The sequence below is a fragment of the Electrophorus electricus genome, chromosome 8 (assembly GCF_041902795.1).
Source record: "Electrophorus electricus isolate QZ-2024a chromosome 8, ASM4190279v1, whole genome shotgun sequence".
Taxonomy (NCBI): domain Eukaryota; kingdom Metazoa; phylum Chordata; class Actinopteri; order Gymnotiformes; family Gymnotidae; genus Electrophorus; species Electrophorus electricus.
Window position 1 is genome coordinate 131,995 of NC_137504.1, and position 14,096 is coordinate 146,090.

A 14,096-nucleotide genomic window follows, 5' to 3' on the forward strand; every position below is an offset into this window, starting at 1 on the left:
AAGTAATTTCACAACTTTCTTTGTACTCACAGAAATTGGTTCGAATCCATTATGCATTAAAGGAGCCATTGAACAATAAGACATGATTTCTACATTCACACATGCACTAAAAGGGAAAATAATATATATATATATATATATATATATATATATATATATAAAAACAGTGAAGTTTAAAAAACGTGACTCTTTACCAAATATTAGTTTAGTTGGTTAAAGAATCGCTTTCACTTATATTCTTAATAAGAAAAACTTAGTAACAGGTCTTATTTTCAGAAATGTTTAGTGTAAACATGACCCACCTGATTTCTGCCTGAAGTTCACTTCAACATATGTAACACTCTTCCTCAGACATGTGGGCAACTCTGCAGTTGGCCTCTCTAAGAAAACACAATAAGTAAAGATTCAATTCCATATTAAAGGTGCATGACTCATGGTGAGTCATGTGATTATTCTTTGTAGTCAAATTTATTTAGTTTCTAACACTAAATTACTGCTATTATAAATTAAATGTGACCATCACAAAATAATCATAAAAGACTTGTGATTAAAGATACACGATACACAAGCTTTGGTTAGAGATATTTAGTATTAGCCTTAAATGAATATATGTTATGGTTAGGGTTAGGGTATAAGGTTATATGACATGTTAGGGTTAGGCTTAGGGTATAAGGTTATATGAGTATATGTTAGGGTTACGGTATAGGGTTATATGTGTATATGTTAGGGTTAGGGTTAAGCTTAGGGTATAGGGTTATATGAGTATATATTAGGGTTAGTGTTAGGGTTATGGTTAACCTTGTATGAGTATATGTGATGGTTTGGGTTAGAGTTAGGGTTATATGAATAAATGTTAGGGTTAAGATTAGAGTTAGGGTTATATATGTTGGGGTTATGGTTAGGGCTTAGGGTTATATGAGTGCATGTTTGCTGTGTAAGTAAATATTTCCTTACCCTTTTTTCTCTGCAATACAAGACAGAATATGATGACAAGTATGAAGCCTGTACAAGCAATGAAGGTGATGAGGGCTGTTAGTGGGTGACTCTCCGCTGTCAGACAGACATGAGGAGGTGATTTTAGAAAAATTACTTCCTTATGTTTTTACCAATGTCCCAAATTAAACATGAGGGTGAATATGGTAATAAATATTGCTGCATATACCTTATGAATCACTGTGGGGTATATGACTATTTCGTGCAGTTTGTAATCGAGTCAGTGGCCTTATGCGCTCTGTGGTTTGATAGCTAGTGGTGCCAGCTGGGGCTCTTGCACTGGAGCTGAAATGTGGGCTAATGTTGAGAGTTAATGGGAAAATGGCTCTTAGTTTAGCCTGGTAAAACACAGCACATGCCCAGTTTCCCTGGTCCATCCTAGTGTTTTTCAGGATATGTGGGCTGGTGAAGTTATGTGAGCTCCCTTGGTTTTTTAAGTTGATCCAAAACACTTGTAAGGTTGGCAGCTGATGAGAAACCCGACAATCTATGACAGTCATCTCCCTCAGTTAGCTGCCCTGGGTTGGCATTCACTGTGGATTAGAGAAAAAGATATTTGATTTTAAAAGTCTGTGTCTAAAATCAATAATTTTAGCAATATTCTGCATGAACATTTAGATACTGAAAATGATACTGAACTCAGATATTGAAATGCCATTGTCTGAATACAGAAGATACATTTGAGTACCTTTCACAACTACGAGTTCAAAGGACGTCGATCTGACTTCCGACGAAGTGATAGAACGGATACACATATATTTCCCAGAGTCATCCCACTCTATATGTGAAACGCTTAAAGAAAAGTCATTTTCCTTATTCTGGATATGTAGCCGTTCCTTAAAGCGAGTATACGCCTGGTTAAGCTCCATGGTTTTGACAGAAGGGTGGAGGTGGGGTTTCCAAATCCCTGTAGTGTAGGGATTGTAGTGATGAGGAGCTCAAACCTTTGCAAAAGAGAAGGAGCGAGTCTCCCTCACTGGCTCGGAAAAGGGTCTGCTCATTATTCACTGAGGCTGAAATAAACATACAGAGCACTTTACAAAAGACATGTTTGCTCGCTTACATGTTTACTCTACTTTTACATACACTCCTGGTCACAAAAATGGGCCAAACCCAAAACTAAATGGTCCTGGTAATGGTCCTAACAAGTCATTAGTCAGAAAATTAAGAACTAAAATGAACACACTCCGGAGACCTTCACCAACATTTGCTCATCACTGCAATTTACATTTACAGCATTTAGTTGATGCTTTTATGCAAAGCGACTTACAATTATGAGTGAGTACAACTTGAGCAATTGAGGGTTAAGGGCCTTGCTCAAGGGCCCAACAGGGGCAACTTGGCAATGTAATTTTAGGTTTGGCCCACACACACACACACACCCACACCCACATACATACATACATACATTGATTCACACTCAGTGATTTACCATGTTTAACTTCCAAAGTGAAAGTTTCTCCTCGGAAGGAATATCGTCCCTGATCCTGTAGCTGAAAGTCTTTTATAAATAAGTACTGTGTCTTTCCGAAATTAACAATTTTTTTGGTACCGAGTTTAGGTCCTTCCCATTTAAGTGTCTCTGTGCTGGATGAACAGTTTAAAGAAACATCATCTCCTGGAGCAATTTCTAGAACCTTTCCTTATGAGAGATGGAAAAAAAAAAATCATCTGAAGCAAAAATGTGACTATCATTTCTCATTGTGAAGGACAATAAGAAAACAAACTTACCATTCAAGACTGTAGATTCAGCAACATAAAATATCCAGATAAATGTCACTGCAAACCTTTTAAAAGATAGATATGTGAATCATTTTGCAATTACAGGAAGTGGACTTAGATTTCCTGTTATCAACAACAAATTGATGGTTACCATTTGTGCACGGTCAGGTTCACTTATGTAGACCACAGGCACAAACAAACACCTACCACCGATATGAAAAACCATCCACACCAGGCGGGCATATGCTAGCTGCTGATTTAACACCGAAAATTAAAAGAAAGTGAATAAGACGATACATTTTAACACCAACTCAAATTATTTACAATATTTTCTGTATGTCAGAATACATCCATAAGCAAAATCCAGAGGCCATGAATACATTTGATAAGATCATTTTGAACAGTGAAATAAATAATAATCTAAATATTCTCTTATGTCATTTCATTTATTATACGTGTGCTCGGAAACATTTGTTTGGCAAGTGCAATAAGAGAACCAAATCAGGACTGCATTCAGGGCTAAGATAATAAAATGTTGCCTTTTGCACATCATAACTTTATTTGTGGTGTTTATTGCATGACAGCCTAGAAGGTGCTTCTGTGAGACCTGTGAGAGATTTGAGTATGACACTAAAGTTTCCTTCCCAACGTTAACCACATTCACCAGTTCTGTTTTTCAAATTGATACAATGCTCTTGTAAAGTTGGTATCTGGCACTAAAACACAAACATCTCCCCCAGTTAGCTGCCTGAGGCACAAAAAAGATGACATTTAATCACAGTTCCAAGGAAATCTGAAAAGATGACATTTAATCAAATCACAAAGACCCTGCTGTACTTTGTTTTACAGGGGCAATGTTCAAGCTCATATGTGGTCCAGTTTTTAAAAGTTATTAAATCGTGGTTAAGAATCAATTGTATAGTCCAAGCAGAACTGCTGAAGAGATTATGTTTGTACAACCATCTGAATGTGACAGTCACTTTCAATCTTTAATTCTGAAATGATAATTTTTCTAACACAAGCAACAAAGATCTGGCCACATTTTATTAATTATACTAATTTGTTATCAGGTGGATTGAAGGTGATGTAATGAAAGGCCGCTTATCGTCACAGACAGGATGTGCAGGGCACACAGCACATGTGGATGGATCAAGGGTAATAGTGGCAAGGAAAAACTCCATAGGGCATGAGAAAGAAACGTTGAGAGGAACCAAGACTCAAAAGAGGGCCCATCCTCTTCTGGCTAACAACAGACACTACACTCAATACAGTACACACACAGTACAATAACAAGAAACCAAAACACAAACACATTTCGCTACCTCCCTGGGGTTACGCCTCTGCGTGGTTGTTTGATGTCTGTTTTGTGTTGGTGTGTGTCTGTGTTGGTTGTGTCTGTTACACCAGACTTCCAGATGTGGCCCCGCCCTTTTCCCATGCATGCTTCTCTTGGTTGTTGTATCATTTAGCTGATTGGCTGCCTCACTACTGCGCTCCTGTTTTAGGTAGAAAAGGGAGGCCGGCTTGAAAGACAGAGAGACTAATAATCTTGTGTATAAGGCAGTAGTGGCCAAATGTCCTGTGGCATACTATATAATACTTATACAATGTGCTTATACACAAATGAGCCCCTTTTACTGCTAACACTGATTGTGAATGGAGTACAGTGTTGTCCACAAAGATGTCCCGAGCCTGAGACACAGCCAGGTTATGTCTGGGCATGATGGAGTAAAGAAAACATATGAGAAGTTGTTACAATATTTCTTCTGGCCTTTGATGAAAGCAGATGTGTCATGTTTGCCAGCTATCTTGGAAGCCTAATCACCTGCTCCTTTATAGCCTATTCCAGTGCTCCACAAGCCCTTTGAAAAAGTTAAGGTTGATTGTGTGGGTCCACTTCGCAAGACAAGCAGGTCACAGGGATTTGCTGATGATAATGTGAATGACTATCGTTTTACATTTACGCTTGTAGCATTTAAAAGTGCTTTCTCATTTATTCATAGAATGTGTCCTAGCCAGCACAGAAGGTTAGTGTTCAAGATACCGATGAACTAGAATACTGCTGAAATACAGGGCTCAATGCTGATAACTAAAAGTGTAAACAAGTATAAACTCTATATCAGACAATGATAAGTGCAATAACAATCTCAAACTATACATCCTAGAGATTCACTTACCCAACCGGTGCAGGATCAATGGTCATTTTAAATTATCCATAAATAGATAAGTCTTCAGTCTGTGTTGAAAGACTGCAAGGGACTCTGCTGTCCAGACAGCCTGTAGAAGTTCATTCCACCATCAGGGAGACAGGACTGAGAATAGTCTTGATGCTTGTCTTCCATGAGACTTGAAGCATGATGTTTCAAGCCATGTTGTACCTGAGGTACAGATCTGGCTTTAACTATGGTCATCCTGTGTGGAGGGGCTGGTCCATTTTTGGTTTTGTAGGCAAATATTAAGGTTTTGAACATGGGCAGCTACTGGAAGCCAATGAGTGACGTGTGAACTTTAGAAGATTGAAGACCAGTCATGCTGCTGAATTCTGGACAAGTTGTAGAGGTTTGATGGCTCAAAGAGGAACATCAGCAAGTAGTGAGTTGCAGCAGTCTAGCTCTGAGATGACAAGAGACTGCACAAGCACCTGGGTAGCTTCCTGTGAGAGAAAGGGCCAAAGATATTTAAGTTTGTGGATATATGTGAGGAAAGTTTGAGCAAATGCTGAGTGTGAGAGGTCCAGTCTCAGCATAACTAGAAGAAAAGAAGAACAAAAACCTTCTGCAGGTGTTAGTATCCACATTTCTAACAAATGTCAGGTTTCATGGCAATAAACTGCTTTAAAAATGTGGTAGCTACCTAAGTTGAGTGATTGAATTTCTCATCTGATTATGTACAAGCTTGACAAATTATCAGTTTCCTAGCTGTCTTCTCTGGATGCAGAGAAGCATGTGAGATTTTTTCTCCCCACATAAGTATGGAACCAAGCTTTGGCCAAAAACCTCTTAACCAGATATATATCAGAATGTAGTGTGTCATCTTCACTAGGCAGTTTTTTTCAGAATTACAATCGGTGTTTGGGCGGTTAAGACTACCCATTTTATTCATGGTTATTTTATTTCTGACACACTGACCCCACAGCAAAGATACATGTCTGAAGCATAAAATCTAAGACTGCACAAATTCAAATGTAAGACTTATTAATGCCTTAAATTTATAAAACGTAATTTCAGACAAATTAAGGACCCATGGGCACCCTGCACCACTGCCTGCCACACACACACACACACACACACACACACACACACACACACACACACACACACACACACACACACACACACACACACACACACACACACACACACACACACACACACCAGAGCTTGAGCTGGCCAACACTTACACATACTCCTCACTCTGTCTCTCTCCCCCTCTCTCACAAACACATACCCTGTACCCAGTCACCTAATTATTGACCATGTTCACCTTTACCATGGTTGCCTCCACTGCACTCTCCTCCATTGCCACACTTTACTCACCTTAATTTGAATGTGGCCTCATATTACAGTCCGAGATAATGAACAACAGGCTATGGTCTGATTAGCAGTATGTAAAGTTGGGAAATTGCTGACTGGTAGTTTTGGTAAAATATGACATATTGCCACAACTACGACCATGCTTTTGCATGTTTTAGGGAGGCTATATTCCTCTAAACGTTCTTTAGCCCACCAGAACAACAACAAAAAAGCATCCCTTTTCCTCATTCATTCTCGATCATATTTGGCAGTGACATCGATTATACAAATTCATAGTGATCTTGGAGGGTGCACTATCTCGGGATCTCGGGGAGACGCTTTACTGCCCCATAACAAGACACCTGAAAAACTCTTTGGGTTAGCTAGTACTAGCAGAGTTGCTCATTTCGGCGTGTTTTGTTTGAATTTGGCAGGGAAAAGCACGCTTTTGAGGGTGAACAAAATTTGGGCCGGTTTTAGCGGTTATATATGTGACCAAGAGTCACAAGGGTATGTGTGTGTTTGTAAAAGCAGATGAAATTTAAATAGGATAGCCAGTATCTAATCAGTTGTCAAGAGTTTGATAGGTTATTTAGCGTTGCCACGCCCATCTATTGAGTGATTCATCAACTAAACGACATCAGTAATTCATTAGATAGGCTAACGCTTTTGTCTCTCACAGTGCCAAAGTTTGGAAAATACAACACAAACAAAGTTACCGGAAAGAATGGGAACGTGACTCTGAACTAAAGCCTTGGACAGCAGCTTCTCTAGGAGATGATTCAGGATAAGGTCGTGTGTCAGATCATAAAAAAGTGCATTAAAACTTCATATGATTACTGCTCTGTACATTTTACAGGTTCTTCATGCATTTTGGCTTATTTTGAAACCCGTTTTGGCTGGAAATCACTGCAACAATCTGGCAACCCCGAGCACTAGCTATGTAAATTTGTGCGCAATGGCTCGCTATCGTTGGCGGAACACTCAGCTGTGCACTTTTACAATATTAGGATAAGTGTTACGGTTAAGCACAAATTTACAGTGAGGAATTGTGTCTAGCTAAATAATGAAATGCAAGCTTGCGTGCATGATTGCTTTAGCTAGAAGTGCCTACTGAATGTATCCAGCACGTGAACCCTCAGCAGGAGAGAAGCCCGCCTGGGTTTGTCGTCCAGAAGGATGTTTAGGCGAACTAAACCACCTCTGAGGTTATCTGCCAAACGGCTGAAGCGAGAATCAACTCAGAACTTATTAAAAAGTTGAACTTTCCAGTCTACCACTGCATCTCGTGCCTACTAATGATCCGCTGATCAACAACCTTCAACTCAGGAATAATGCATGACGTAGACGACACCTTGCATGACGTAGACGACACTTTGCACAAATGAAAAGGGAATAAACAAACAGCACACGGAGAGACACTGCTCACAGCTGTGGCTGCGGTGAGTAAGCGTGATGTTTTGATGCCATTTCATTTCACAATAGATCTATCAACATTTATCCTCACACCTCAATAAAAGCAGCACTGGAGCGCTTTAACGCGCATCAAACCGCACTGGTACACTGATGTGTGTTAGTGCGGCATGTTCGGCTATACTGGTTTTCTTGTTTTGATGCGGCTTTACATATTGATATAACTAAACAAACTTATCGTTTCAAATGCTTTATAAGTTGTTATTTTGTAAGCAACTGTGTGGCGTATAACAAAGTCAGCGTTTTCAAAATGACCTCTGTGGTTACGCTTGTTAAAGACATGAAGAAACCAGGCGAATCCAGCTCGCAAACTGACCACAGCAGCAGCCGGAATGGACGGCAGGTAAGGGTCAGACTTCTTTAACGCGTTTCCTCAAATGTCGACGTTTTTGCGATACTAATACTAAGATAGTTACTAATATGTTTAAGTTCATTATGAACATCCGCTTGGTCAGTGCTGGACTTCCAAGCACTTTTGAGGCAGTCATTGGTGACTGCCGTGAAGTACACCACCCAGTTGTTCGTTTATTGGGTGGTCGTGTGTATTAATGGGTAATTACGTAGGCCTAAATATTTTGTGAAATGTCAACGATTTTTCTTTACACACATGAACATAAACTTTAACTGTAATAAACACTACGTTTAAGTCGGTGTGTGTGTGTGATTGTAAAAAGCTGATATCAGTCTGTAACGCGTCACTGAGTTCGAGAAAGGCGCTATATAAATGTAACTAAATAATAATAAACAACAACAATTCTGGCGAGCTTACTTGTCGAGTTTGTCTTAGTCCAGTAAATGTAGCTTTCTGACCTCGCTCTATATCAGATTGTTTTTTGCTAAATGGCCAAAATATTGTAGAAGTGCTGAAAAGTGCTGAAATATTGTTGATTGTGAAAGTGCTGAAAAGTTGCTTCTAGTACCAAATCCAAGTAGGGTGGTTTGTAGCAACTGGTGGGTAATTGGGGTAATCAACTTTCTCTGTAGGAAACTAGTGGGGGCCTGTGGGACTCTGTGAAAAAGGCGGCCTTTGTCATCGGGTCGGGCCTGTTCTTCCTTGCTGCATTCCGGAACTCTGTGACATGGTAACAAATGGTTTATTTACATTGCTTTGGATTCTGGGGATGAATTTAGATGCTGACATTGCAAAGACAGAATTTCCTCATCTCAATCAGGGAGAGTATATGCGGTTTCTTCTTTTGGTGTCACTCTACTTGTTAATGTTGTGTGGTTGCAGTACATGTTCAATTAAAAAAAGGAAAAAAGGAATTTTTGGCATACATGAGCTCATACTGATTGAGTAGTCAGCACAGTTTCTCAGTGGAACGTGTTACTAGTTTTGCACTTAATATGAATGATGATAGCAAATGATAATGAGGAGATTTTACACAGATCTTGTACAGAAACCCTGGCCCCCTGCTATCTGCTCCCTCATTATTCTGCAAGATTGTCTGTTATGTCACTGTTCTGTAGTGGGAAGGAGGGGCTCTCCTTCTGTGTGAAAGTGCAAACTGGGTGATGGCAATGCACTAGAGTAACTTTTATACACACTAGATCCACTGTTTATTACAAGGCAGCAAAAATAATGTCCCTTTAGCAGACTCATGAAACAACCTCTTATCTCAAGTTTAGATAGTTCTAGGAAATTTATTGTTTTGTCCACTGATCCTTGGATCCCTATCATCATTAAATTGTTAATTACTGAGAGAACAAGTTTCTGCAGATGCCATGGGGCTGTTAAGGTACTTATCTCTCCTCTCTGTCATAGTTCATACATTTAAATTGTGTCCATATGTTGAAAGAATAAATGTTTGTCTATAGTTGTGTGTGTCCATATGTTGAAAGCATACAACCACAGCGCAAAAATGTATCATCCTAAGCTGCTGTGTGGTGATGCTGTGTTATGTGCAGGCACCTGCAGAGGTTCTGGGGAGCATCGGGGGATTTCTGGCAGACCCAGTGGACTAAGCTTTACCGTGCCTTTGATGGAAACGAAGCAGCATTGTTCATTGTTGGTGAGGGCAAAGCTACTGTTCCAGCTCATTTAGTGTAGGATTCCTTATAGCGAAGACCCTCTAGCTATAGCGTTGGCCTGGAGTACACTGTTGACGACAAGCATTAGGCCAGGAGTCAGTCCCTCTATGTTAGACTCAGAGGCGTGACAATACAGCAGGTTCATGGAAAGCAACACTGACTTGCCTAACATGTCTGAGACAGTCAAGATAGCCAAAGTACAATAAATCTTAATTGGCATTTGTTAAAGTGGTTCTGTTTTTGTGCAATTTGTAAAGGGAGGAGACAATTTTGAATGTTTAAATTTTCTCCTTACTCAAATTATCTACAGCACATGAAAAAATGTGCTGAAGATAAAACATTAACATTTAACTTGATAAACATAATAAACAAGAAAAAAAAATAGACTGATGGGAAGCAAAAATTATTAATTCATCAAGCAAAGACATTTTTTGTGAATTCCATTATCATGGTGTCATGGTGCTGTTAGAAGAGAATCAAAATTGAGTGATTGTACATTTGTGAGTGGAGCTTTGAGTAAAAGTTCATGTTCACGAGTGTGACTAACTTGTGCTTTTGGGTGAACAGGGACCTTGTTGGTACCCACGTTCTGCTTCTGGCTGTTTAATGGTTTCCTGATGGTGGTGGACACAACAGGGAGGCCCAGTTTCATCACACGCTACAGGATCCAGGTGGACAAAAACAACCCGGTATGGAGCCATGTGGCCTAGTAACTCCGCCGAACTCTGTTAGTCATTACCATCATGTCCTAGTGGAAATGAAAGGAGCTTAGACAGTTTCCCCCATCTGTGTAGCTAATGGTCTGAAGGGCAAGAATACAGATGAGCATCACTGTTACCAAGGACCACCACACAGCTGAAAGAGACCGAGGTGCTGTAGCTGGAGGGCCCCACTGGAGACCCAGACATGCATGTGTCCCCCGCCTTACATATAAGCTAACATTTCTAGTCTTACCTATATTAGCCAACGTGTCCAGTTTTACATAGCTCAAAAGTAAAGTGCCAGAGTATTATCTGATCCACCTTTAGCATGCAGTATCAAGTTGATTTATTTCCCAGGGTTATATTTTTAGATGCAAAAAAAACAGTTTATTTAGATTTATATATTAATGCAACATGATACATCTCTGGTCTAGATTAGTACTACTGCCGATTACCATAACTCATGAACTGCTTACTCACGATGAGCCTACTTGGGTTAAAGGTCAACAAGCAGATTTACTTCTGGATATGTGGGGAGGTTTAAAGGTTTCCAGTGTTCCACAGCCACTCCGTGCTATGGAAATTAGAGCTGATATTATTAATCACTGAGATACTGATAAACTCCAGTCCCCCTGGAGCTTAGCCTGGATGGTTCTTGTATGAGTTGAGAGAAACCTCACTGATAACCAGTGTCCTAGTACATTGTCTTTTTGTGACACATGCCAGCCTTTGAAATATGACCTGAATTAAGATGTTCATAACTTTCCTTATTAGTATTTAATAGATTTATGTACTAAAAGGAAATTATTATTATTTTTTTTTTATCTACCACTGTAGTAAAAAGCCCCATAAGTTGCATAACCTTGCAATTATTTGAACAAAATCTCAAATATGTAAAATACAGTACTTACATTTAAAATGTTTTGCTAATACATAATTCTTTGGGGTGTGCGAGACATCAGACTAAGCACAGCTAACATGCGTGTGCTGGTGCCGTAGGTGAACCCACAGAAGCTGCGTTACGCAGTGTGGACGGTGCTGATGAACCAGCTGCTGCTGTCCGTGCCGCTGGTCTTGCTCACTTACGTGGTGATGAAGTGGCACGGGGAGCCGTGTGGCCCAGACCTCCCCACCTTCCACTGGGTGCTGCTGGAGCTGACTGTCTGCGGTCTGCTGGAGGAGATCTTCTTCTACTATTCCCACAGGTCAGCAAAGCAAGTCTACCCATACTGCCACCTGCTGGGCATGAGATCCTGTGTTGTATTTAATTCAGTTCCATCACACATCCTAGTTAAGCATGGGATTGGCAGATTACTGTGACTCAGAGCTACTCTGTAATCTGGCATTTAGCCTACCAACTTTCCTACTAACATTTATTAAACAGCAGTCAAATTAATATTCTACAAATTAATATTACCAATCCTGGTGTAAAGGTAGGTAACTTCTGTGTAGACCAGAAGAAATGCTTGACTGTAGTTTCTCCCACACACAGGCTGTTCCACCAGCCGCTGTTCTACAAACACATCCATAAGATCCACCATGAGTGGACAGCTCCAGTGGGCGTGGTGTCCCTCTATGCCCACCCAGTAGAGCACGTGGTGGGTGGCATTTCATCAGCCTCACTTTGTGTGTCTGACAGTCATCTGCTCTGACACTAGTAGTTTTTGTGGGTTATGTATGTATATGACTGTTTGACACACACGCTTTAATCCCCCGGCAGTGCGCCAACATGTTCCCTGCTCTGATTGGCCCTATGCTGCTGGGCTCGCACTTGGCCACGACCTCGCTGTGGTTCTCTATTGCACTGTTGGTCACCACCATCTCCCACTGCGGCTACCACCTGCCTCTGCTGCCGTCGCCCGAGTTCCATGACTTCCACCACCTCAAGTGAGCACCCAAGAAAGAAGGGAAGAAACAGATTTAAGCAAGCAGTTTTAGGCTTTAGCTCTTCAGAACAGTCCTGTAGATTTGAAACCCCTTCAGATGCATGTCTGAACAAGGATTTTAGACACGCATTGGCATTGTCATAAACCAATGTAAACTAGTCTCATCATACAGACTGTAGCATAGCTCCTATTTGCTATACCTTCTGCTAAACCTTGCTTATAGGAGATGACGGATATACAAAATACATTGAGTGTTAGATCAGTCTCTTGCTGAGTACCAGTTGGAGATCAGCTCAGGTACATTTTGAATTGTGAAAATCTCTTACATTCATTCAATCTTTGTCAGACAAACAGGAGTTTAATATGACAAAAAACAAAAACCACCCCAACTCGCCTACAACTGAGTTTTTATACTGGTTGATCAGGTGGCTATGCTTGAGTGTATTTTGTTCATCCATGGCCATCTTTCCTGGTGGCAGGTTTAACCAGTGCTATGGAGTTCTCGGAGTCCTGGACAGACTCCATGGAACAGATGACAAATTCCGGAAAACCAAACCCTTCGAGCGACACACTATCCTACTGAGTTTGACGCCACTTAACGAGAGTATCCCTGACTCACCAAAGCCAACTCAGTGACCACGCTGCACCTACTGAACACTACCAGGCCTCATCAGTTACCAGTCAAGCCAAGCAGCAGCTACCAGAGCATTTAGAAACATGAACTGAGAGTGTCAACCACATCTTGTCAAATTGACTTACTTGAGAGTTGTACTATTGTACTATTGTGTACAATCTACATGTCCAGAGCAAGGTCACGTTTCCTAAAGAACCTTTTAAAACACCATTTCTAGTGACACTAGTAGAGTAGTGCTGGCAACATAAGACTCTCCTTATGTCTCAGACAGCTTTGCTAAACTATGAGATTTTAATTAATGAATTTTAATCCTTTCAGATCAGTATTCCCCAGGCAACCAAAAAGAAAATTTTCTACATGCAATGCTTCTAAATTGTAATTAATAAATACCACAAATAGTTTATTGTATTTGGATGATAAGTTTAATATGAAGTGGATTTTCTCAATATTAAACATTCCTAAGCATTCAGATTTAATGTTTTAATGTAATGATTAGTACTACATGTAAATAAATAATGAAATGGACATGCATTTCTACATTTTGATGATTTCAAAATGCAGCAATAATGAACCAAGTTGGACAGGCTGAATAATAAATCTGTTTCTTAGCTTTGATAAATGTTAAATTTGAATGACAGTTTTTACCTGCATTATTAACATGACTAGCACTGAGAGGACTCAACCCAGCTTTGGTTGAGACTCCTACTGCTGCAGATGACATCCATTGCCACAGATGAGCACAGAGTGAGCAGACAGACAGAGAGTGAGAAGACCCAGATCTCAGGGTGAACACCTCGTGCTGAACCATGTTACAGGTGTCGTTAGGTCTGGGCTTAAGAAACTGACCCAAACTCATGACCAAGTCTGGGCAGCACCAACTGGAACAAAACAAAAAACCTTTAGCATGGAAAAAGACAGAGCACAACAGTTTAAGGTTTTTTTTGTCCATTTTATATATATATATATATATATATATATATATTTTTTTTTTATTCTTTAAGGAAAAGCATAATTACTAGAAATTACAAATGACACTAATAGCGAATCACATCAGCCTACAAAGCAGATATCATGAATTTTAAATGTTATGGTACAAGTTCTCATTCAAGTATTTTACATTTCCCATTTTGTTTTGTTTTTTTTG

The 14,096-nt window shown here is 40.0% G+C and overlaps 1 protein-coding gene and 1 long non-coding RNA gene across 4 annotated transcripts; one reads left to right on the plus strand and one right to left on the minus strand.

Moving 5' to 3' along the window:
* Positions 1-7,541: 7,541 nt before the first annotated feature.
* On the plus strand, positions 7,542-13,477 carry faxdc2 (fatty acid hydroxylase domain containing 2). 2 transcript variants are annotated; one of them, XM_027032858.3, is made up of 9 exons: positions 7,542-7,669; positions 7,979-8,043; positions 8,685-8,782; positions 9,609-9,712; positions 10,299-10,420; positions 11,432-11,637; positions 11,925-12,030; positions 12,153-12,319; positions 12,798-13,477. In XM_027032858.3, the coding sequence occupies exons 2-9, from the start codon at positions 7,981-7,983 to the stop codon at positions 12,952-12,954; spliced, it is 1,023 nt and encodes a 340-aa protein (XP_026888659.2). In that variant the 5' UTR covers positions 7,542-7,669; positions 7,979-7,980; the 3' UTR covers positions 12,955-13,477. The 2 variants fall into 2 exon arrangements, with proteins under 2 accessions (XP_026888659.2, XP_081575029.1); XM_081718903.1 differs by lacking the exon at positions 7,542-7,669 and having other exon boundaries at positions 7,796-8,043.
* LOC145658933 (uncharacterized) lies at positions 9,661-11,970 on the minus strand. 2 transcript variants are annotated; one of them, XR_014124814.1, is made up of 4 exons: positions 11,850-11,970; positions 11,344-11,668; positions 10,279-10,479; positions 9,661-9,799 (listed from the first exon to the last, which is right to left on the minus strand). It is a non-coding gene; the product is annotated as an uncharacterized LOC145658933 (long non-coding RNA). The 2 variants fall into 2 exon arrangements; XR_014124813.1 differs by having other exon boundaries at positions 11,344-11,671; positions 11,850-11,928.
* Positions 13,478-14,096: the final 619 nt, after the last annotated feature.